The 25967-nt window shown below is 44.3% G+C and overlaps 1 protein-coding gene across 2 annotated transcripts in view; it reads left to right on the forward strand.

The window, feature by feature from the left end:
* Positions 1–14531, forward strand: part of LOC147107413 (dnaJ homolog subfamily C member 15-like) — a 29982-nt gene extending 15451 nt beyond the window's left edge. For both annotated transcript variants that reach the window (XM_086006443.1, XM_086006444.1), the window contains exons 4-6: positions 38–114; positions 3868–3938; positions 14277–14531. In XM_086006443.1, the coding sequence (XP_085862569.1) occupies positions 38–114; positions 3868–3938; positions 14277–14347 (219 nt within the window). In that variant the 3' untranslated portion in view covers positions 14348–14531. The remainder of the gene's footprint in view (positions 1–37; positions 115–3867; positions 3939–14276) is intronic.
* The last annotated feature ends 11436 nt before the right edge of the window (positions 14532–25967 follow it).

Here is a 25967-nt window from a genome sequence, read left to right on the forward strand (position 1 = left end):
AGAGATGGGCTTCTACAGGGATTGTTTTATTTTACAGAGCTTTTCAGCATATTACAAAGGTGGATTTGAAGCTAAAATGAATAAACGCGAAGCCAGCCTTATATTAGGTGTCAGGTAAGTGTCTTCACTCATCCTTATCCAGATGCTGTTCTGGGAATCTCTCTTTGACTAGGGAGTTACAATTTCTGAGGGGTCTCTCCTGATCTATCGCTGTAACCTTGGCAGAAAATCATCAGGAACCCCAGAGAAATGGGATAAACGGCCATTTCTCCTGGGTCCATGACGATTGTGCGGGAACTCAGGAGAGGCGCTGCAGGAATTCTGCCCCGCGGATCCAGACTTTTCCCTCGTGTACAATGACTGGTTACGTTAAATTAATCTTAACCAGACTTAACAAAAACACCTTTTTTTTTTAAACCTCCAATGCGAGAGTGTACTTTAGCAAACATTGGCCTGTTGCCTCCGGTAAGTTGAGAAGCACTTAGCTGCTTGTGAAGTTTGTTAACATCTATCTTTTGTTAAACTCTAAATTCTGAATGACTTTTGGAATATCTTTACCACCCCACACAAGCAAAATACTGTAAACGTGGGACTGGTCACTATGACCACCTGTAACAGTATGTCAAGCACTGGCAAATATATGTGACATAATAATTTGCAAGGAGGTCGTAGATAGGCTCACAGCAAGAAATCTCCAAAGATGAGTCGTATACATCCAAGAATGCAAAGTGAGATTAGGGACAAAATGTACAAAGGGCATCATGATGCAGTGACTGAATACAGGTTTTGGAACCAAATTAGCATGGTACCCATTTTTTTTAAAAAGGTGGCGAAACAGAACCTGGGCAACTACAGAACCATTAGTCTTGCATCGATAGTGGAATTAGGAAGATTGCCTTTATGAAGATAACTTAATAAACGGCAGCATACATGATTTCAGAAAGGGGGAAATCTATCCTGACCAATTTCCTTGAATCTTTTTTTTCGAGGAAGTGACTATGACACTAGGCTGACACTCCAGTACTGAGGGAATGCTGCACTGTCGGAGATGCCGTCTTTCGGATGAGACGTTAAACCGTGGCCCTGTCTGTCCTCTCAGGTGGACGTAAAAGATCCCATGGCACTATTTCGAAGAAGAGCAGGTGAGTGCTCCTCGATGTCCTAGCCAATGTTTATCCCTCATCCAACATCACTAAAAACAGATTATCTGGTCATTTATCTCATTCCTGTTTGTGGGAGCTAGCTGTGTGCAAATTGGCTGCTGCGTTTCCGACATTACAACAGTGACTACACTTCAAAAGTACTCCATTGGCTGTAAAGTGCGTTGGGACTACTGAGGTCGTGAAAGGCGCTACATAAATGCAAATACTTTCTTTTTGTTTCATGATATTGGCTTCTTTATATCTGCCATGGTACACAAGGGGTTCAAAACCAGCTCCGTTCACAGAAGGGTGTCACAGATTTTAGCCATTTTGTCTTGGTGTCTGAGGGACAACTGTCTGAGACAAAAATACAAATTCTTGTGGGATTTATTCAGATATGTGTTTGATTGGCAGTTTTTTTTACTAACAAACTTAATTAAATTTGTTTTGGTTTGGGTCATTTTCTGTGACATATTTCTCATCCTGGCTTCTTCAAATTGGAGCGTCCGTCTGAATCCTTCGGAGAGAGATAGTCGGGCCGGATAGCTTCCTTGGTTGATGAGAAAAAAGAACTGGCAACTCAGAATACATTGTGGTTTAGTGCAACAGTCATTTTGAATTCCTTGGCGGCTAACTCCAGCTAACACTTCAGGGTGAGAAAGAAAAAAGAAAGACTTGCAGTTTTCATGACCTCACGATGTCCCAAAGCGCTTTACAGCCAATGCAGTACTTTTTCAAGTGTAGTCACTTGTGTAATGTAGGAAACGCGGCAGCTAATTTGCACACAGCAAGGTCCCGCAAACAGCAGTGAAATAAATGACCAGATAATCTGTGTAAATGATGTTGATTGAGGGATAAATATTGACCCGGACACCCTGGAGAACTCCCATGCACTTCTTTGAATATTGCCATGGGATCTTTTACGTCCACCTGAGAGGGCAGATGGGGCCTCGGTTTAATGTCTCATCTGAAAAACGGCACCTCTGACAGTGTAGCTCTCCCTCAGTACTGCACTGAAGCGGAGTGGGACTTGAACCCACAACCTATTGACTTAGAGGAAATGTGTTGTCAATCTCAGCCAGTTCACAAAGCACTTACCCAACTAGTGGGAGCAAAGTTCATAGAGGTTCCATCCTGAGTCACATTTCAGCTGTAATAGCAGAGCACTTGGAAAGCAGTGACAGGATCGGACAAAGTCAACATGGATTTACAAAAGGTAAATCATGCTTGACTAATCTACTGGAATTTTTTGAGGATGTAACTGGTAAAATAGATAAGGGAGAACCAGTGGATGTGGTGTATTTGGACTTTCAGAAGGCTTTCGATAAGGTCCCACATAAGAGATTAGCGTGCAAAATTAAGGCACATGGGATTGGGGGCAAGGTATTGACTTGGATAGAGAACTGGTTGGCGGACAGAAAGCAAAGAGTTGGAATAAATGGGTCATTTTCCGAGTGGCAGGCAGTGACTAGTGGGGTACCGCAAGGATCGGTCCTAGGACCCCAGCTGTTCACAATATATATTAATGATCTGGACGAGGGAATTGGATGTAATATCTCCAAATTTGCAGACGACACAAAGCTGGGTGGGAGGGTAAGCTGTGAGGAGGATGTCGTGAAACTCCAGTACGATTTGGACAGGTTGGGTGATTGGGCAGAAACATGGCAAATGCACTATAATGTGGATAAATGTGAGGTTATCCACTTTGGTGGCAAAAACAGGAAGGCAGATTATTATTTGAATGGCAATAGATTGGGAGAAGGGGAAGTGCAAAGAGACCTGGGTGTCCTTGTGCACCAGTCGCTGAAGGTAAGCATGCAGGTGCAGCAGGCGGTTAAGAAGGCAAATGGTATGTTGGCCTTCGTAGCAAGAGGGTTCGAGTACAGGAACAAGGATGTCTTGCTACAGTTGTACAGGGCTTTGGTGAGACCGCACCTTGAGTATTGTGTGCAGTTTTGGTCACCTTACCTGAGGAAGGACGTTCTTGCCATGGAGGGAGTGCAGTGAAGATTCACCAGGCTGATACCTGGGATGGCAGGAATGACGTATGAGGAGAGATTGTGTCAATTGGGCTTATACTCACTGGAGTTTAGAAGATTAAGAGGGGATCTCATTGAAACCTATAAAATTCTGTCAGGTCTGGACAGACTAGATGCAGGAATGATGTTTCTGATGGCCGGGGAGTCCAGAACCAGGGGTCATAGTCTAAGGATAAGGGGTAAGCCATTTAGGACTGAAATGAGGAGGAATTTCTTCACCCAGAGAGTGGTGAACCTGTGGAATTCTCTGCCACAGAGGGCGGTGGAGGCCAGTTCATTAAATATATTCAAGAAAGAATTGGATATATTTCTTAAGGCTAAAGGGATCAAGGGATATGGAGAGAAGGCAGGGACAGGGTACTGAATTTGGATGATCAGCCATGATCTCATTGAATGGCGGAGCAGGCTCGAAGGGCCGAATGGCCTACTGCTCCTATCTTCTATGTTTCTATGTAAGATGAACGACTGGACGTTTTAGCGGTAAATATGGCGACAACCTGTTCTGTTGAATGAGTGATTTGGGCTCTTAAGATAAACTAGTGTAAACACTGGTCAGCTTGATGAATCGGTCGCAGTTGGTTAGATTCTAATTTCACAGGGTTTTACAGTTTTGGGAACATTTCTTAATCCTTGAGAGATGTTTTGAGTGAGCAATGAGTCCAGATTGATGTTGTTTCTCTCTTCAGTCCATCAGCCAACCGAACAAAAATTGGAGAAGCCCATAAGAGAATTATGCTACTGAATCATCCTGACAAAGGTAGGAATAATATTTAATGAAAAGTTTTAAAAAGTGGGTCATTTTGAATTCCTTGGCCGTTAACTCCAATTAGTGTACTTGGACTGGAAATTCACATAATTTTTTAATGTTTATTTCTTGTGTAGTTATTGCATACAGCATTCCGCTATCATCTGTCTGCCACTTCTAGAAGTTAATAGGCAATGATTAATCAGAATTCTTATTGATAGATGCACAAAAAGGAGGCTTCAAGGGGATATAGACAGGCTAAGTGAGGGGGCAAGAACATGGCAAATGGAATATAATGTGGAGAAATGTGAAGTTATCCACTTTGGTAGGAAAAATAGAAAAGCAGAGTATTTTTTAAATGGTGAGAGATTGGGAAATGTTGGTGTTCAGAGGGACCTGGGTGTCCTTGTACACGAATCACTGAAAGTTAACATGCAGGTACAGCAAGCAACTAGGAAAGCAAATGGTATGTTGGCCTTTATTACAAGAGGATTTGAGTATAAGAGTAAAGATGTTTTAATGCAATTATATAGGGCCCTGGTGAGACCACACCTGGAGTATTGTATACAGTTTTGGTCTCCTTACCTAAGGAAGGATATATAGTACTTGCCATAGAGGGAGTGCAACGAAGGTTCCCCAGACTGGTTCCTGGGATGGGGGGATTGTCCTATGATGAGAGATTGAGTAGACTAGGCCTATATTCTTTGGAGTTTAGAAGAATGAGAGGTGATCTCATTGAAACATACAAAATTCTTACAGGGCTTGACAGGGTAGATGCAGAACCAGGGGTCACAGTCTCAGAATAAGGGGTCGGCCATTTAGGACTGAGATGAGGAGAAATGTCTTTACTCAGAGGGGGGTGAATCTTTGGAATTCTCTACCCCAGAGGGCTGTGGAGGCTCAGTCATTGAGTATATTCAAGACAGAGATCGATAGATTTTTAAATATTAAGGGAATAAAGAGATATGGGGATAGTTCAGGAAAGTGGAGATGAGGTAGAAGATCAGCCATGATCTTATTGAATGGTGCAGCAGGCTCGAGGGGCTAAATGGCCGACTCCTGCTCCGATTTCTTATGTTCTTATTATGTTCTTATGAAAAAAATCTTAATGTTAAACGGGAGCTAATAACCCAGCTAATGTTGGACAACTCTGAAGAAATGTTCCTAATCCCTCAACAGTATGGATGTGCTGTCTGAAAGTCTCTTGCCAGCACGATAGTGTAAAGTGGCTGCTGCTTATCCATAGTTCAGTTCATCAATGGAGGTTAACAACTACTGAGATTCCCTACCGAGTACCCGTGTGCTCGCTGACCTACATTGGCTCCTGGTCCCCGAACGCCTCCATTTAAAAATTCTCATCCTTCTGTTCAAATCCCTCCATGGCTTCGCCCCTCCCTACCTCTGTAACCCCCTCCTTAAAACCTACCTCTTTGACCAAGCTTTTAGTCAACTATCCTAATGTCTCCTTCTATGGCCCGGTGTCAATTATTGTCTGATTATGCTCCTTGGGATGATTTACTACGTTAAAGGCGCTATATAAATACAAGTTGTTGAGTAGAAGATTCCAAATTCACACTGCTTGACTAGCAAAATTTTGAATATGAAGCTTGATGCTTTTCTTTTTGCCCAATATTTACTACAGCTACTGTATGTACTCATGTTAAGACTAGGGGCTAAAACTTCGTGGCTGCCACGAGAGTTGCCGGTCTCACCGCGGCCTTAGGTTAACGGCCGCTGAAAATGGTTGAAGGTCAGAGGAGAAAAGTTCGCACTGGGGACTAAAGATTTTTAGCCCAGCGCTAACTCACCATGTAACGCCCTCCTGGTGGTGTTACTGTAGGCATCGGAGGCAAAGTTCCCGTCCAAGAGCGGCGTTCCATCTTCCAATAGCCTCTGGAAACGAGGCAATGAGTTCGCTAGGCATTGTGGGACATTAAAAGGGCAATACATTAAAAGGGCAATGCCTTTTGAACTAATAAAAATTAAAATGAAGTAAAAAAATGCAGTTTTCAGCCCTTACTGTCTTAAAAAAAAAATTAACGTTAAAAGGCAGTCCCAAATGGGAGTCTTCAGCTCTTAAAGCTGAATTCCTTTCCACACCTCAAAAAATGGGAACAGTGCTTCAGCACTAACACAAATGGCTCAGCAAGCCATAGAAGGGGCACCCAGGGTCTCGCACGCAGCACTCCAGCTTTGTGCAGGGGGTCAAGAGAGGTCCTCTACCCACAGGAGCCAGGAGGCCCTCCAGAAAGAATGATGTGGGACCAGATCACCGAGGCCGTCACTGCCAGCAGTCTCGCCCCCCCCCCCTCCACTACCTGGCTCCAGTGCTCAAAAAAGCTTCATGACCTCAGACCACTGCTCAAGGTCAGTGAATGCATCTTCAAAAGCCGTCTCCTACCAACGGCATCACTAGCCTCACATACTGCTCAATGCATGACTCCCGGCCCCCCCCCCCCCACCCCCAATCACTCACCTACCAGCAATCTGTACAAATCACGAGGCACACCTCCCATTCCTAGCCTCACCTCACCCCCTTGGAGGAGACGGTGCAGGCCATTCTTGGCAGGGGCATGGCTGAGCCATTGGCCAGCAGCGGGGCATAAGTGATACAAGATTCTGGTATCCTCACACGTTATCCTCCTCCTTGCATGTACCTCTTGCTTTCCCGCCCTCCCCATACCACAACTCCACCCTTGTGCCTTCCTCATTTTACACACCCAAGAAATGCAGCCTGCCCAGCCAGTGGTTGACCAAGAAGAGGGAGAGGAGAGTGAAGCAGAAGAAGAAACACTGTCACTCGATTTGACACTCCCAGCCACCAGCTCCTCGAGGTCAACCTGCAAGGCCAATTACAGTGTCCCCACTGAAAGTCAGCAGCCTTCCACCAGCCATGCTGCAGCCACTGGGGAAGCACGGCATGACATCAGCAGGATAGGCAAAGGCACACACAAGACAGTCACTAAGGGAATGCATAAGGGGATTTTTTGATGTCATATTGGATGGATAGATGTATAAAGTTGGATTGGAATATTTGCTTTGTGGTGGCTTTTATTTCAGCATTGTGACCAAGAGGACACTGTGGTGGTTAGTAATGAGGGAAGGTAAGGTGTGGGGCTAATGTTGAAAGGGGAATTGGGGTTGTGGTCACTGGTACCGCAGGCGGATGATTCCATTCCGGATATCCCGGCCAGAAAGGGGCTGACTGGGTTCCATCTTTCATTCTGCTTCTTGCTCTTCCCTCTGCGAGCAGATGCTGGAAATCTGAAATGACAGCATAAAATGCTGGAAATACTCAGCAGGTCAGGCAGCATCGCAGCCTGAGATGTGAACTCTGTTTCTCTTTCCACGGATGCTGCCTGGCCTGCTATTTGCTGCATTTTCTGCCTTCTCAGAGGCCTTGCAAGCATCCAGTAGCACTGCCAACACACTTTAAAAAAAACTTAACATTAATTGCAGCAAGCCACTTCAATAATATTTTTTAAAAATCCAGTCCAAAAGCTTAAATGCAAACTTACCTGAAAGATGTGTGTGTCCCTTTAAGGGGTGCTGACAGTGCCTCTGTCCGTCTGCTGCATGATAGGTTTACATGGCGAACTTAGGACCCAGCACTGAACTCGGCGCAAAGGTCCAAGTTCGCCGAGGTGACATTATCCTCCTCGTATGTTATCCTCCTTCTGGCATGCACCTCTTGCTTTCCCGCCCTCCCCTGACCACAATGCCACCCATGTGCCTCCCTCATTTCATACACCCAAGAAATGCAGCCTGCACAGCCAGTGGTTAACCAAGAAGAGGGAGAGGAGAGTGAAGAAGAAGAAGAAGAAACACCATCACTCGATTTTGACAGCTCCTCAAGGTCGACCAGCAAGGCCATTCAGTGTACCCCACTGAAAGTCAGCAGCCTTCCACCAGCCATGCTGCAGCCACTGGGGTAGCACTGCGTGACTTCAGCAGGATAGGCAAAGGCACACACAAGACCATTGCACGCCGACTGACGTCATCTCTCATTTAAATCTGCAGGGTGATGGATCTTACCGGCAGCGCTGCTGGGCCTTGGAAAATGGCGGACGCCACGGGACCCGCCACCAGCTGGCGAAAGAGCGGCGGCCGCCCTCTTTACGCTACTTTTTGCTGGTAATGGGTGGTGTTAAGCCCCTGAATTTTTAGCGCTAGAAACCCATGTCTCTGTTTGGGGCTGAAAGTAGGGAGGAAGTCCTCTCCATGACGATCATATTGTCCCTCTTGATTCCCTCATGTCGAAGCGCTTTCTCTAAAGGCAGTGGGCCCAATACCATACCAGCACATCCCTATCCGTTGTTCCACTCCACTCCCCCTCAATATTCAAAGGGCGACTTTCCCACCCATCTTCAGTCCAGACTCCCGCTGTTGATTTAAAATCTGAGACAGGCCCAGTGAGATAGACAAAGGGAGAGCGGGAGCTACAACTAAAGTACAACAGTTCTGCAGGAGCAGAGCAATCGGCCATAGGAATGTGCTGGTTGAAATAAGAAATAACAGAGCGGACGCCAGCCAACGTGAAGCTGAGAACTTTGGTGGATTGGAGCTTTGTAATGGCCCTCATCTTTTATGAATGGCATGAATTTTCTTTAGGTGGTATTTTGGAGGGTTGTCTTATACACGTGCCACCTTGCAAGTTTATATGGTAATTGTTTTAGCAGGAGTGGACAACTGTCTATTATTTCAGGGTATTAATGGCTGATGCAGTCCGGTCATTCAAATGACCTGCTTACTCGTAATTCGTCTTCATTCTGCATTCTTCCTGTGTACTCGCTGTCATCTCTAAACTGTAGTGTTGTTTAAATCAATTTTTTCCAGTACTTGGACCCAGCTTTTACATATTGGTATCACAGAATCACAGAATCACAGAAACCCCACAGTGCAGATAGAGGCCATTTCGGCCCATCGAGCCTGCACCGACACATATCCCACCCGATCCCCGTAACCCCTACACCAACACATATCCCACCCTATCCCCGTAACCCCACGTATTTAATCCCCCTAACACAAAGGGTCAATTTATCATAGCCAATCAACCTAACCCGCACATCTTTGGACTGTGGGAGGAAACCGGAGCACCCGGAGGAAACCCACGCAAACACGGGGAGAATGTGCAAACTCCACACAGACAGTCACCCGAGGCCGGATTCGAACCCGGGTCCCTGGCGCTGTGAGGCAACAGTGCTAACCACTATGCCACCGTGCTGCAACCGTGAGGCAACAGTGCTAACCACTATGCCACCGTACTTGAATAAAAATTGTTATCAAAGGTTAGAGTTCAGTCTCGCTACTGTACAGCTAGCCAGCATATCTAACAGAGAGAGGAGTATTCTGAATCAACATGCCATTTACATTGAGTGTCTCTACTCCTGTAACCACAGATGTAAAGCAGTTTAAATAATGATACAGGCTTCATGTAGCCTTAAAGATAAAAAAAGGTAGATTACAAAATGAGAAGATGGCTATTGAACTTTGAGCCTTGCCAGTGATGCCCAGATTCCAGGAACGAATATAAAAAAAAGTATAATCAGATGTAATCATTTGGGACAGTTGTATTTCCTTACATAGCAATTCCCATGCATTGTAAAACTGAATTCTTTATGAAAAGGTATTTAAGGATATTGTAGTATTAAAGTTTATCATATAATTGTGGTTAAAACCAGTAATCTAACAAGAATACCTGACTAGACGGAACCTGTTTTGTAGCAAATATTCAACAACTGACCTGTGGAGAATAGTACAGGTAGACTATCCTTTATCCGAAAACCTCAGGACCAGCCGTGTTTCGGTTTTCGGAAAATTTCGGATTTCGGAAGGTATTTTATAAGACTGGGAAATTTGTCGGGGGTGGGTCCGCGGGGGGGTCGGCCGGGGGTGGGGGTCGTCCGTGGGGGGGTCGGCGGGGGGGTCGGCGGGAGTCGGGGTCGGCGGGGGTCCGCGGGGGGGTCGGCGGGAGTCGGGGTCGGCGGGAGTCGGGGTCGGCGGGGGTCCTGGCGGGGGGGTCGGCGGCGGGGGTCGGGGTCGTGCGCACGACTTACGCTGACCCTCTGGTCATGTCGTGCGCACGACTTACGCTGAACGAAAAAACCTTCGGTTTTTAGAGGGTTTCGGTTTTCGAAAGTTCGGATAAAAGGTAGTCTACCTGTACTTCGCTTCAGATTATTTTGATTCATTTTCTAATTAATCAGCTAAAACTGTAGCTGAGATCACTTTTAACCAAGTTAAAAGCATTAGAACATAAGACGTAGGAGCAGGAGTAGGTCATTTGGCCCCTCGAGCCTGCTCCGCCATTCAATAAGATCATGGCTGATCTGATCTTGGGCTCAACTCCACTTCCCTGACCGCTCCCCATAACCCTTCACTCCCTTATCATTCAAAAATCTGTCTATCTCCACCTTAATTATATTCAATGACCCAGCCTCCACAGCTCTCTGGGGAAGAGAATTCCAAAGATTCACGCCCCTCTGAGAGAAGAAATTCCTCCTCATTTCCAGCTTAAAAGGATGCCCCTTATTCTGAAATTATGCCCCCTAGTTCTAGATTCCCCCATGAGGGGAAACATCCTCTCTGCATCTACCCTGTCAAGCCCCTTCAGAATCTTATATGTTTCAATAAGATCCCCTCTCATTCTTCTAAACTCCAATGAGTATAGGCCCAACCTGCTCAACCTTTCTTCGTAAGATAACCCCTTCATCTCCGGAATCTCCTCGTGAACCTTCTCTGAACTGTCTCCATTGCAAGTATATCCTTCCTTAAATAAGGAGACCAAAACTGTACACAGTACTCCAGGTGTGGTCTTACCAATGCCCCGTACAGTTGTAACAGGACTTCCCTACTTTTATGATAGCAAAATACTGCTGGAAATCCGAAATAACAACAGAAAATGCTGGAAAAACTCAGCAGGCCAGGCAACATCCGTGGAGAGAAAATAGAGTCAACGTTTCGAGTCAAACCCTTTGTCAAGACTGGAAAGGCACAGGAAATGAAATAGATTGAAAGGCCAGGCCGGGAGAGAACAAAAGAGAAGTGAAGAGACATTAAGAGGTATTCAAAACGAGACGAGATGGTGATAGGACTAGTGGAGACAAAAGACGGCTCTAGATTAGGTGTGAAATGTGCTGGCAGAATGGGAGACAGCTGCCATGTGGGAGAGAGAAAAAAAAAGGTGGGGGGGGGAAAGGGCCAAAACAAAGGTGGGGATAAAAAATAAGTAAAAATGTAATAGGGGCCGAGGTTATGATCTGAAATTGTTGAACTCGATATTGAGTCCAGAAGGCTGTAAAGTGCCTAATCGGAAGATGAGCACAGCATTTTCTGTTGTTATTCCCTACTTTTATATTCCATTCCTTTTGCAATAAAGGCCAACATTCCATTTGCCTTCCTAATTACTGTACTTGCTGTACCTGCATGCTAACTTTTTGTGATTCATGTACAAGGACCCCCCAGATACCTCAGCATTTTGTAATCTCTCCCCATTTAAATAATAATAATTTACTTTTTTATTTTTCCTACCAAAGTGGATAACCACGCATTTTCCCACATTAAACTCCATCTGCCAGATTTTTGCCCACTCACTTAGGCTATCTATATCCCTTTGGAGATTCTTTGCGTCCTCCACACAATTTGCTTTCCCACCTATCTTTGTATCATCAGCAAATTTGGCTACATTACACTCAGTGCCTTCATCCAAGTCATTAATATAGATTGTAAATAGTTGAGGCCCAGCATCGCTCCCTGCGGCACCCCACTAGTTACAGTTTGCCAACCTGAAAATGATCCATTTATCCCGACTCTTTTCTGTTAGTTAGCCAATCCTCTATCCATGCTAATATATTGCCCCCAACCCCGTGAGCTCTTATCTTGTGTAGTGACCTTATGTGGCACCTTATCGAATTCCTTTTGGAAATCCAAATACACAACATCTACTGGTTCCCCTTTATCCACCCTGCTCGTTACATCCTCAAAGAACTCCAGCAAATTTGTCAAACATGATTTTCCTTTCATAAAACCATGCTGACTCTGCTTGACTATATTATGATTTTTTTAAATTACCTGCTATCACTTCCTTAATGATGGACTCCAGCATTTTCCCAATGAGAGATGTTACGCTAACTGGTCGATAGTTGCCTGCTTTCTGTCTCCCTCCTTTCTTAAATAGGGGCGTTACATTTGCAGTTTTCCAGTCCGCTGGGACCTTTCCAGAATCCAGGGCATTTTGGTAGATTACAACCAATGCATCCACTATCTCTGCAGCCACCTCTTTTAAGACTCTAGGATGCATGCCATCGTGTCATGGGGACTTGTCCTGCTTTAGTCCTATTAGTTTGCCTCGTACTTTCTCTCTAGTGATAGTGATTGTTTAAAGTTCCCCCCCACCCCAATAGCCCCTTGATTATCCATTATTGGGATGCTTTTAGTGTCTTCTACCGTGAAGACCGATACAAAATATTTGTTCAAGGTCTCCGCCATTTCCCTGTTTCCCATTATTAATTTCCCAGAATCATCCTCTAGGGGACCAACATTTACTTTAGCTACTCTCTTCCTTTTTATATACCTGTAGAAGCTCTTACTGTCTGTTTTTATATTTCTTGCTAGCTTACTCTCATAAGCTATTTTCTCTATCTTTATCATTTTTTAGTCGTCCTTTGCTGCTTTTTAAAAACTTCCCAATCCTCTGGCCTTTCATTATTCTTCGCAACCTTGTATGCTTTTGTTTTCAATTTGATACAATCCTTTACTTCCTTAGTTAGCCACGGAAGCGAGTGAACTTTTAAAGTAATTCTTTTATGTGTAAGCACGTGTTCACACTATAACTTCAGCATTGTTGGTGAAGTGATTTCCACTTGTAGGACAAGTCAGAGCCTGATTAAAAAGGGAGCTGGTGTGAGATCCAAACCAAGTTTCAAAAGTGCCCTACCTGGAGGTAATTTAAATCTTTACACAGTGCAGACACTTAACATTCAAATTATAACTGCTGGAAGAGAAGGATTGGCTGCTTGGCTGAAGAATTGGAGATCTAGCCAGGCAGTGTTAATGCTACAGCATAAATAATGCAGTATAAAACGATATAATGCTAATAGTTATCACCACTGCACACCCATTTGTGCATCCGGTGTGGGGAGGAGGATGAATCTAATTTATTGTTAATAAAAAGATTCATTTATTTCACACTAGGTGGTGTAAGTGCACACTTTAAAAATGTTTAAAAAAAAATTTTTTTACATAGCGAGTTGTTATGATCAGGAATGCGCTGCCTGAAAGGGTGGTGGAAGCAGATTCAATAGTAACTTTGAAAAAGGAATTGGATAAATACTTGAAAAGGAAAAATTTGCAAGGTTATGGGGAAAGAGCAGGGGAGTGGGACTAATTGGATAGCTCTTTCAAAGAGCCGGCACAGGCACGATGGGTCAAATGGCCTCCTTCTGTACTGTAAGATTCTATGGGGAAAAAATTCAGTCGTGCCCCCTTTGGGGTGCTAACTTCGCCGGGGTGCCCCTGTGCCGTAAATTGAGTGGTAGCGCCCAAAGCAGGAAGCTACTGGAAGCGCTCCCCCTCCTTCCTGGGGCGCTACCATTCAATATCGCGGCACTACGTGCAACTGCGCCATGCGTGTTGGCACGTAGCGCCACGGTATTACAGGCCTTCCTCCCCTGATTAAAAGGGAGGGTCCTAGCGCAGCGCGCACCAGGCCCTTCTGGCCCATCGGGGAGCAGAGTGCCGGGAAAACAATCCGGCACGCAAGAGGACTGCTGGGCTGACCGATCGCGGCTGGCACCCCACATGAAGAAGTGGAAGGGAGCAGGTGCTGGCAGGCGGCCCAAAATAAAAATGGCCGCCCGGCACCTGCCCTTTAATTTGCGCGACCGCGGCCGCAATAACACCACCTTGATCCTGTCGGACATATTGTCCGGTGGTAGGTCAGGGGGCGCGACCGGAGTTTGTGAGTGGGACACTGCGCCCACGATGACGTCATCACCGGAACTGCAGGGCGCTACCGGCTACCGCCGCCGCTAACCTCCCGCTGAATTTCACGGGAGGCATTAGCGGTGCATGTGCCCAAGCGCTATGGGCTTTGCGCCCCCGGGGGCGCTAATGGGAAGCGCAAAGTAACCTTTTTCCCCTATGATTCTATAAGTGGAAGCTTTTTTTTAAGCATATGCTCATTGAGATTGTACAAAAATGTTATTTTGTGAAACTGCACTGTTAATTATTGCTGTTCAGCACTTTTGCAGCTCGAACTGGAGTCAGTTGTGGAAAACCATTAATGAGCCAACAAGGGCACCTTGCAGTAGGAATTTAAAACTGAGCTCATTTGTTTCCTTGTAATCTTAGGAGGATCGCCATTCCTGGCTGCAAAGATCAATGAAGCAAAAGATCTAATGGATTCTTCCAGCAAAAAATGATTCCTGAAGATTGTGTTATTTATTATTTATATATAATTTAGCAGTAACATTTTGCGCACTTACTGAATAAGGAATTGTGCTGTCAAAATGAGATGCATTAAGAGGAGCGGTGGGTAATACATGTTACTGAAATTAATGTACAGTTACAATGTGTATGTTGGTAAAATCGGTTTTGAAACTTTTAGTTTGAATCATAAAATATAAGTGTGATTTTTTTTGCACAAGATATGAATTTAATTCTGAATAAGTCCTGATTTGGTAGAGTGAAAGTACATTTAGACATGTGCATTATCAAGTGAGTGGGAGGCCTGCATCCTAACCCTAATTCTGTGGCAGTCACAGTGATGAATGAATTTGATTGTACAATGGAACTAAAACTGTATGTGATTACTTCATTTTCATTCCTTGTACATAGCCCTACACGTATTTAATTATTATTTCATTAGCTACGGGAATAAAGGTAGAAACCATTGCGTCTTTTAAGGGAAAAATGGAGTAACATTTGAAGCAGAGGGCAGAGGAAAATGCAGGCCTATAGGGAGAGGGCAGGGTAGTGGAACCACTGATTAATGAGTCCATGCTACAGTCAAACCTGAGCTTGTCAGTTATCTCATGACCAACTAGTGATCATCTGCCATAGGGGAGAGACAAGTGGGTCTCTGGAGTCGAGGTGCCTCTAAGATAATATGCCAGGCACTGAAAGTTCAGAACCAAGTCAGTACTGTGGTAGATTTGAGGTGTTGTTAATTGTTTAGCCAGTGGGGGTTGGAATTCTTCCGCTTTGTCGCCAGATAACCCTGCAAACCAATGCCTTAATGGGTAGTGTAGTCGTAACTTGACAAGAAGTGGGAAGCTTACCAGTGCTCTGCGCTGGTGAGGATTTCTGGCATAAAGGAGAACATAGGAACAGGAGTAGGCCATTCAGCCCCTCGAGCCTGTTCCGCCATTCAATTAGACCAGTCTCAGAAGGGCAGCTTCAAGGCCAGTTGAGAGTTCCTGGCACCATTGACTAAGACCTTTGCTGTTCTCCTTCCCCTTGCCTAGAGCAGCTTTTACAAATTCAGCAGGAATACCACCCATACCTGCTGCCATACAATTAGCATGATGACACAGTAAGGAGTTCACTTCCTCCTATCAAGCTGGTTCATTAAGGCCTTCTCTCCATGCAACACACTCCACTGGTTTTTTTTTTCAACCTGCATGCAGGTGGGTTTGTCCCATTGGTCCAGATGCAAACTCAGTATGGTGCTGTTTCCACACCCCAAAGATAGCTTCATGGGTTTGTTGGAGACGACTAGACTTGTCCTTCATTGGCACTAAGCCCAGAGTGTCACAGCAAAGGGATCCAGGTGTACAAATACACAAATCACTAAACGTTGCGACACAGGTTAACAAAGCCATAAAAAAGAAAACCAAGCACTAGGGTTTATTTCTGGAGGGATAGAATTGAAAAGTAGAGAAGTTATGCTAAACTTGTATCGAACCTTGGTTAGACCACACTTGGAGTACTGCATACAATTCTGGTCGCCAAAAGAATATAGAGGCACTGGAGATGGTGCAGAGAAGATCTACAAGGATGATACCAGAAATGCGAGGGTATACATATCAGGAAAGGATGAACAGGCTGGGTCTCTTTTCTCTTGGAAAAAAGGATGAGGGGTGACCTAATAGAGGTCTTTAAAATTAGGAAGGCTTTTGATAGAGTGGATACAGAGAGAATGTTTCCACTTGTGGGGAAGAGCATAACTAGAGGCCATCAATATAAGATAGTCACCAAGAAATCAAACGGAATTCAGAGGAAACTTCTTTACCCAGAGAGTGGTGAGAATGTGGAACTCGCTACCACAGGGAGTGGTTGAATCGAATAGTAAAGATGTATTTAAGGGGCGGTTATGAGGGAGAAGGGAATAGAGGGTTATGCTGATAGAGCTAGATGAGGAAAGACGGGAGGAGGCTCAAGTGGAGCATAAACGCCGGCATGGACTGGTTGGGCCGAATGGCCTGTTTCTGTGCTGCATATCCTATGTAACTGACAGTAGAATTAGACCAGTGGAAGAACAATTTAGGATCATTTTTGTGGAATTGTTCACTCTTGCGGATCAATAATCCCATTTAATTTGCAGGTAAGTGTGAAGTAATGTTTTTTGGTGGGGTGGGGGGGGGAGGAAAACCAGAATGGGATTATACAATCAATGGAAAGACATTGAAGTGTGTGAAGGAACAGATCTAGGGTTCAAATTCATGTACAGGTAAAGCCATAAAAATAGCATTTTGGGTTTTATAAATATGGCATAGACTGCAAGAATTTCAAGGCGGCGGCTCACCTTCTAAAGGGCAACTAGGGATGGGCAATAAATGCTGGCCTTGCCAATGGCTCCCATGTCCCATAACGAATTTTTAAAAAAGTAGAGGCAATGATAAACTTGTACAAGGCAATGGATAGGGTCCAATTAGAGTATGCGTCAGGTTTTTGGCAGCCCATTATACAACCACAGAGTGCGTACAGCATAGTTTCACCAGAGTGACGACATATGAGGAGAGACTTGAGATATTGGGCCTATTTCCACTGAAGTAGAGAAGGCTAAGAAAAGATTCAATGGACGATTTTATTTTAAATTGTGAAGGGTTTTGATAGGGCAAATAGGGAAAGACTATTTACTTTGGTTGCTGAATCAGTTCTTAATTTAAAATTGGCACTGCGAGAGCGAGGAGGGATTAGGAGCCTTTCTCATTCTGATTGTAGAGTAGTACTGTATTGATGGAGGCAATGTAAAAGTGTGTAATTCAGTCCATTTTGGCCTCTTGGCAAGAGGTTAGTCCTGTACCCCATGGCTGCTATTATGGAGGAAACTTGAAGCAACAACAGTGACACATAATATTTTACATATTTATTGCTTATATCCCAAAATATGTATATAATTGATAATAGTTCCACATTTGCAGGTGAGAATCTATGCTACAAACACAGAGCTCTTCCAAATTTTGATCACATTTTAAGATAAGCGATGTGAACATCAACATTGTGAAAAGATTATTAGTCAAAGTTTATTACCAGGAATGAGGGACTTCAATTATGTGGAGAGATGAGAGAAGCTGGGATTGTTCTCCTTAGAGCAGAGAAGGTTAAGGAGAGATTTAATAGAGGTGTTCAAAATTATGAAGGGTTTTAATAGAGTAGATAGGGAGAAACTGTTTTCACTGGCAGGAGGTCGATAACCAAAGGATACAGATATAAGATAATTGGCAAAAGAACCAGAGGGGAAATGAAAGATTTTTTTTTGCTCGAGTTGTAATGATCTGGAAAGCACTGCCTGAAAGGATAGTGGAAGCAGATTCAATGGTAACTTTCAAATAGAAATTGGATATTTACTTGAAAAGGAAAAATGTGCAGGGCTATGTTGAAAGAGCAGGGAAGTGGGACTAATTGAATAGCTCTTTCAGTAAAGCGGTACAGGCACGATGGGCCAAATGGCCTCTTTCTGTGCTGTAAGATTCTATGCAAGTGAATCAACTGGCTGGCCAGCAATAAGCATAATCACTGATGTGTGTGTTATTTATAAAACCTGTCCAAAAAATAATCTCTGTAGACAAATCACTTTTCTACGGTAACTGATTTGTGTAAATACTGCCAAAAAGCCACTTTGTTTTAAATATCATAATTATCCATTAATACTTATTCCAGTCTTGTCACACTTCCAAATTCCTCTACTTCAGCCAGAAAGACAGGACATTCAGGGTTGCAGACTTCTCCATTGTCAACATTGCATTCACAAGCTTTCGGAGCGCTGCTCCTTCGTCAGGTGAAGGAGCAGCGCTCCGAAAGCTTGTGATTTCAAATAAAACTGTTGGACTATAACCTGGTGTTGTGTGACTTCTTACATTTGTCCGCCCCAGTCCAACACCGGCATCTCCACACCACAACATTGCATTGGATCAGCCAAGAGGAGCAGGTGTACTTGTATCAGATTCCTTCCACTTATTATTGGGATAGGTGATTCATCATTGGGATGGTCTTCTTCCAAGTAGAACCACTGAAACTGGCCTACTGGCATGAGTTGAAAAAAAATGTCAGGTGAGGTTGGGATTTGAACCTGGTTACCAAGAACACTATATGAGTAATGTGAGACATGACATGGTAAGTGTAGCACATTTGGGAGAAAAAAGGTGATTTTGGACCTATGGTTCCCAAAGTTCACCATTGGGGTTTTTCTCTCGTCATTCTGGGTCTGTTGTAGACTAAGTGATAGAGATTGATTGCCATGATTAGTCAACAACTCCGTTATTGTTAGTTATCATTGCAATTACCAGGATGGTAGAAGGCGAACAAGATAGACCTTGGTCTTTTTTTGTCTAGAAATTCCTATGTTCCTAATAGGAGCCAGTGTATATTATTTATGAAAGTAAATGGGTGAAATTCATATCTTACACTCATGATTTAAGATTTTAGGATTGTTGACGCCTAATTCAGAACTTAAAGCCCGCCATGCAATTTGAAACAATAACACATTAATCAGACCCTATCTCCAAAATTCTGGCTGGAATGTAAACCTGTACATCTGGAGTGTCCGAGCCTTTTGTCTTTATACGTGTCAAGAAGTTTGGGGAGCGGAGGGAGGAGACCACAAATGGATCCTGAAATTCTGTGGAGGTAGCCGATCGCCTGCCCATTTTCCCTTTTCACTAAATGGAGTTACGGTACTGGCCATTTTGCGGCACCGCCAAAGTTGAATTTCACCCCTCTAGATGGAAGACAACTGGTGACAATCAGACTGTGGAGAAACAGAGCCCGCCTGTCTATTACCGCTCCCGCTGTCATTCGGCAGTTTAAATATTTGATTTCACTTAGCCTTTTCATCATTTTGCACTCTTTCAGAGAGTCCATTTAGGCACCAGGTCAGCAGCTGCTATCTCTTTTCAGATCTGTAAGTAAATAGATTCCTATAATTTTTATTCCACAAGCTTCATTAGTTTCTTGAAGCAGTGCCATGTTAGAATTGAAAATGACTACAGCCACTTTGGAGTGTGTTTGTAGTAAAATTAGGTTATAGTCCACCAACTAATTTCATTATGTCTTTTATCAAACAGAGAAATCAATTTTTATGTAATGTCACATTCCTGATTGTGTTAGCAAACTAATGAACTGAGCATCAGAAATCTATTCAAATACAGCAGATATTAGCAGAGGAACCAATTAAATTAATAGGCATACAATTCAGCTCAATTTGGAAACCAGGAGATAAAGATGTAGAGTGGAGATGGCCAAAGTATTACATTACATAGAAGTACAGCACAACAACAGGCCATTCGGCCCAACTGGTCTATGCTGGTGTTTATGCTCCACACGAGCCTCCTCCCACCCCACTTCATCTGACCCTATCTCCATATCCTTCTATTCCTTTCTCCCTCATGTACTTATCTAGCTTTCCCTTAAAGGCATCTGTGCTATTCACCTCAACTACTCCTTGTGGTAGCGAGTTCCACATTCTAACCACTCTTTGGGTAAAGAAGTTTCTCCTGAATACCTTATTGGATTTATTAGTGACTATCTTCATCATTGTAAAGACCTCGATTAGGCCACCCACTCAGCCTTTAGTTTTCTAGAGAAAAGAGACCCAGCAATTTCAGTTATAACCTCTCAGTTCTGGTATCATCCTTGCAAATCTTTTTTGCACCTTCTCCAGTGCCTCTATTTCCTTTTTGTAATTTGGAGACCAGAACTGTGCACAGTATTCTGTGTGGTCTAACCAAGGTTATATACAAGTTTAACATAACTTCCCTGCTTTTCAATTTTATTCCTCTAGAAATGAACCCCAGGGCTTTGTTTGCATTTTTATGGCCTTGTTAACTAGCGTTGTTACTTTTAATGATTTGTTAATCTGTACCCCAGATCCCTTTGCTCCGCTACCCCATTTAGACCCTTATTTTCCGAGGAGTATGGCCTCCTTATTCCTCCTACAAAAATGCACCACTTCACACTTACCTATTTTTGTTTTTATTCGTTCATGGGATCTGGGCGACACTGGTAACACCAACATTTATTGCTCATCCCTAATTGCCCTTGAGAAGGTGGTGGTGAGCCGCCGCCTTGAGCCGCTGCAGTCCGTGCGGTGTAGGTACTCCCACAGTGCTGTTAAGAAGGGAGTTCCAGGATTTTGACCCAGCAATGATGAAGGAACGGCGATATACTTCCAAGTCAGGATGGTGTGTGACTTGGAGGGGAACTTGGAGGTGGTGGTGTTCCCATGCGCCTGCTGCCCTTGTCCTTCTAGGTGGTAGAGGTTGCGGGTTTGGGAGTTGCTGCCGAAGGAGCCTTGGCGAGTTGCTGCAGTGCATCTTGTAGATGGTACACACTGCAGCCACGGTACGCCGGTGGTGGAGGGAGTGAATGTTTAAGGTGGTGGATGGGGTGTCAATCAAGTGGGCAGCTTTGTCCTGGATGGTGTCGAGCTTCTTAAGTGTTGTTGGAGCTGCACTCATCCAGGCGAGTGGAGAGTATTCCATCACACTTCTTACTTGTACCTTGTAGATGGTGGAAAGGCTTTGGGGAGTCAGGAGGTGAGACACACCGCAGAATACTAAGCCTCTGACCTGCTCTTGTTGCCACAGTATTTATGTGGCTGGTCCAGTTCAGTTTCTGTCAATGGTGACCCCCCAGGATGTTGATGGTGAGGGATTCAGCGATGGTAATACCGTTGAATGTCAAGGGGCAGTGGTTAGACTCTCGCTTGTTGGAGATAGTCATTGCCTGGCACTTGTGTGGCGCGAATGTTACTTGAAACCTATCAGCCGAAGCCTGAATGTCGTCCAGGTCTTTTTGCATGCAGGCATGGACTGATTCATTATCTGAGGAGTTGTGAATGAAACTGAACACTGTGCAGTCATCAGCGAACATCCCCATTTTTGACCTTATGATGGAGGGAAGGTCATTGATGAAGCAGCTATAATAAAATTCGATTGCCATTTACACACCAATTCTGCAAGTTTATTAATGGCTTGTATATTGTTGAAGTCTTCCTCAGTATTAACTATACTAAATACTATCTGTGAGCCCTGGAAGTCCAGTCAGCAAAGTACAGGCATCTCAGTTATGTTTCATTTATACTTCTTATTCAAGTTCTTTTGAACCGTGGGTCTGGAGTTTGGAAAGGACAGTTCTTGTTGCTGTTGCTTGATTGGTGGATAAATCCTAATCAGAACACCAAGATTTATTGGTGGCCACAGATTAAGATGTAATCAAATTAATGGGAACATGGATTTAAACTTCATGGTCCTGAAGTTTCGAGGGGCGGGGGTGGGTTCTCCGGGTTCCCTACTCGTCACTCCAACGAGAAAAATAGCAGAAATCAGGTTATACTAGATCCTTGACATCTTTTTCGGGTCCTGCCAATCTTCCACTGACAGGAGACTAGACAAAACCCCACAAAATTTCAGGGGTCATTTGTGGCCCCTTCCTCCGCCTAAAGCTACTTGATATGCACAAAGACAAAAGGTTTGGACACTCCAGATGTAGAGGTTTACATATGAGCCAGAATTTTGGAAATTGGGTTTGAAATGGTTTCAAATTACATGACCAGCTTTAATTTCTGAATTAGATATACTGACCTTATATCATAAAGAAGAAAGATTTGCACGTATATAGTACCTTTCACGACCTCAGAGCACTATACATGATTTACTTTTGAAATGTAGTTACCATTGTAATGTAGGAATCGCGACTGCCAATTTGTGCCAATTGCAAGGTTCCCCAAACAGCAATGTGATAATGAAAGAGATAATCTGTTTTAGTGATATTGGTTGAGGGATAAATATTGTCCAGGACACCAATGGGGATCCATTGGTGGGATCTCTTCTTCAAAATAGTGCCATGGGATCTTTTCCATTCACCTGTGAGGGAAGGCTGGGCCTCGGTTTTAATGTCTCATCCAAAAGATGGCACTTCCAACAGTGCAGCTCTCCCTCAGTACGGCTCTGGAGTGACAGTTCAGATTTTGTGTGCAAGTCTCTGGGGTGGGACTTGAACCCACAACCTTCTGACTCAGAGATGACCACTTTTTTTTGAAGATAGGAGCAGGAGTAGGCCCTTCGGCCCCTCGAGCCTGTTACGCCATTTAATGAGATCATGGCTGATCATCCAAATTCAGTACCCTGTCCCTGCTTTCTCCCCATATCCCTTGATCCCTTTAGCCTTAAGAAATATATCTAACTCCTTCTTGAATATATTTAATAAGTTGGCTTCAACTGCCTTCTGTGGTAGAGAATTCCATAGGTTCACCACTCTCTAGGTGAAGAAATTCCTCCTGATCTCAGTCCTAAATGGCTTACCCCTGGTTCTGGACTCCCCCCGCCATCAGAAACATCCTCCCTGCATCTAGTTTGTCTAGTCCTGTTAGAATTTTATAAGTTTCAATGAGATCCCCTCTTCTAAACTCTAGCGAATATAAGCCTAATCGACCCAATCTCTCTTCATACGTAATTTCTGCCATCCCAGGTATCAGTCTGGTGAATCTTCGCTGCACTCCCTCCATGGCAAGAACAGCCTTCCTCAGATAAGGCGACCAAAACTGCACACAATACTCAAGGTGTGGTCTCACCAAGGCCCTGTACAACTGCAGCAAGATATCCTTGCTCCTGTACTCGAATCCTCTTGCTATGAAGGCCAACATACCATTTGCCTTCTTAACCGCCTGCTGCACCTGCATGCTTACCTTCAGCGACTGGTGCACAAGGACATCCAGGTCTCGTTGCACTTCCCCTTTTCCCAATCTATTGCTGTTCAGATAATAATCTGTCTTCCTGTTTTTGCCACCAAAGTGGATAACCTCGCAGTAATCCACATTATACTGCATCTGCCATGCATCTGCCCAATCACCCAACCTGTCCAAATCATACTGGAGTTTCTCTGCATCCTCCTCACAGCACACACGCCCACCCAGTTTTGTGTCATCTGCAAACTTGGAAATATTACATCTAGTTCCCTCGTCTAGATCTGCCGCACACTCACAGCAGGTGGGGTCTTTGTGACACACCCCACAGCTCTCCGTCTTGCAGCTCTGAGCGATGTGTCCAGACTTGCCGCAGTTATAACAGTACAAGTCTGGACAGCTTCTTACAAGATGGTCGTGCCCAAGACAATAATAACAAACCTTCACCTGGTTATCATGCAGTACCCGGAAGTACTGCACTCCTTCCATTGTCTCGAATTTCATGCTATATGGCAATAACTTCACCCTCTCTGGGAACTGCACCTTTACGTAATGGGTTCCATCTGCTACCCGCTTTCCTGGATAGTATCTCCTCTTTATTACTGAGCAAATTTTAATGTCCCATGACTTCAACTTTTTTATTAGCACATTGTCCTCAATATAAACTGGCAGGTTTAAGAATGAGACCACCACCTCTTCAGAGTATAGCAGAGATACTTCCAAGAACTTATCTCCAACCTTCAAACTCAGTAAAAGTCTTTCCACCTCCTCTCGGCCACTGACCATCACCTCAAACCCAACATTCAGCTTTGGTCGGCAGGTAAAGCAGCTTCCCTTGCCGCAGTCCTCATGTACCACCTGGATAATATCCCAAGCTCGTATCTCCTTATCTTTGCACTGAACCACCACTGTGTTTTCCAAATCTCCTGGAGTCCCGGCCCAAATCTTTGGGCCTTTTATTCTCCCTTCCCCCAACATTTTCTCCCCTGATTAAATTCACCCTGGGAACAAGATGGCTGCTGTTTATAGACCAAAAAGGCCCTAAAACCTGAAAAAAATCCACCACCAACTTTTTACAAACTCCAACTCCCTGCAGTAATCAAGCACCCAGCAGCAGCTGCTCACTCCTAGCCCCTCCCACCTAGAGAGTGCTACCACTGAGCCACGGCTGACACCTCATGAGCAACACAATGCCAGAGAAGCACAAGGGTCATTATTTAGTTGGATTCCAGAATAACACAATAATGCAGTAGACCATGAATCTAACAGATGTGAAACGTATTTGGGGTACTGTCGTAGTGTTGGGGTGAGGGATTAGGTTTTTTCGGCCCCCAAGTCTTGGGAAATGTGAAGCCAGATGAATGCTGCCACCATGGGCACCAATTTGCATTCTGACTGTCACAGAACTGCCCAGAGAATACAAGCACATTTGTCCTTTCTAGGAGGCATCCAGGGATCTGATGCATACACAGTACCAGATTACTAGAGAATGCGCAGTTCAACACTTCTCACTATTCCTTCTCCAGAGATCAGACATGTCCACTGACTCTAAGAGATGAACTCACCCCCTACTGCACCACTGAGGAATAGAAGATATCGTCCAAAAAACAGTGAGATGCAAAATACAGATGGACTCTGCTCAAATATCACAGGGACTAATCTCTTGCCTCTCTGTTATCTACAAACTCAAATTTGAATTTATATTCCTTAGCAACATATTTTAAGCATGCCAGCATTTTCTGAAAGAAATATAGCAACAGCCCCTTGAGCCTGTTCTGCCATTCAGTTAGATCATGTATGATCTGTACTTCAATTCCATTTACTCGCCTTTGATCCATATCCCTTGACACCCTTACCTAATAAAAATTTGTGAAACTCAGTTTTGAAAATTTCTATTGACCAAGCAGCCAGAGCATTTTTGGGGAGAGAGCTCCAGCCGTGTCTCAGTTGGTAGCACACTAGCCCCTGAGTCAAGAAGGTTGTGGGTTCAAGTCCCACTCCAGAGACTTGAGCACAAAACTCTAGGCTGACACTCCAGTGCAGTGCGGAGGGAGTGCTGCACTGTCGGAGGTGCTGTCCTTCAGATGAGATGTTAAACCGAGGCCCTGTCTGCGCTCTCAGGTGGATGTAAAAGATCCCATGGCACTATTTCGAAGAAGAGCAGGGGAGTTCTCCCTGGTGTCCTGGCCAATATTTATTCCTCAATCAACATCACTAAAACAGATTATCTGGTCATTATCACATTGCTGTGTGTGGGAGCTTGCTGTGCATAAATTGGCTGCCACGTTTTCTATGTTACAACAGTGACTATGCATCAAAGGTACTTCATTGGCTGTAAAGCGCTTTGGGACGTCCGGTGGTCGTGAAAGGTGCTATATAAATGCAAGTCTTTATTTTTATTTCCATTACCCTAATGGAACTGAGCCAAGCTGACACACAGAACATTTTGTAGAGTATTATGAACACTCCATTTTAGCCTTTTCTTTTCATACCTACTGCATGGATTAACGGAATGAGAGTGAGTAACCCAAGGACTCCCCTAATGTACATACAGTAGTGTGAAGTGATGGAACATCACAGTTGTTTCCTGTGGTTAGTGTTTAGCCCAGATGAGACATGTCAAAGCTTAAGGTAAGTAACTGGTGTATGCCACAAATAACTGGAACACACCGGCTTAGCGACAGCCAATCACCAGGAGACTGGCACCATTCTCACATATCACTGCAGCATGATACTATTAAAGGAGCATTTGTCACATTGGGCCGTATTTTCCGATCGGAGGCTTCCTGCATGCAGAGGCCTCTGATCTGGAAAAAATCTACGACCTTACCTGAGGGTTGCCGAGGCACCTATACTTCCACTCCTGGGCCTCTCCAAACTCCAAATGTGCAGGGCCCATGTATCCCAGAGGCGCATGC

Source organism: Somniosus microcephalus, chromosome 14 (genome assembly GCF_052327205.1).
Source record: "Somniosus microcephalus isolate GS21.2 chromosome 14, FLI_Smic_1.0, whole genome shotgun sequence".
In the NCBI taxonomy this organism is placed as follows: domain Eukaryota; kingdom Metazoa; phylum Chordata; class Chondrichthyes; order Squaliformes; family Somniosidae; genus Somniosus; species Somniosus microcephalus.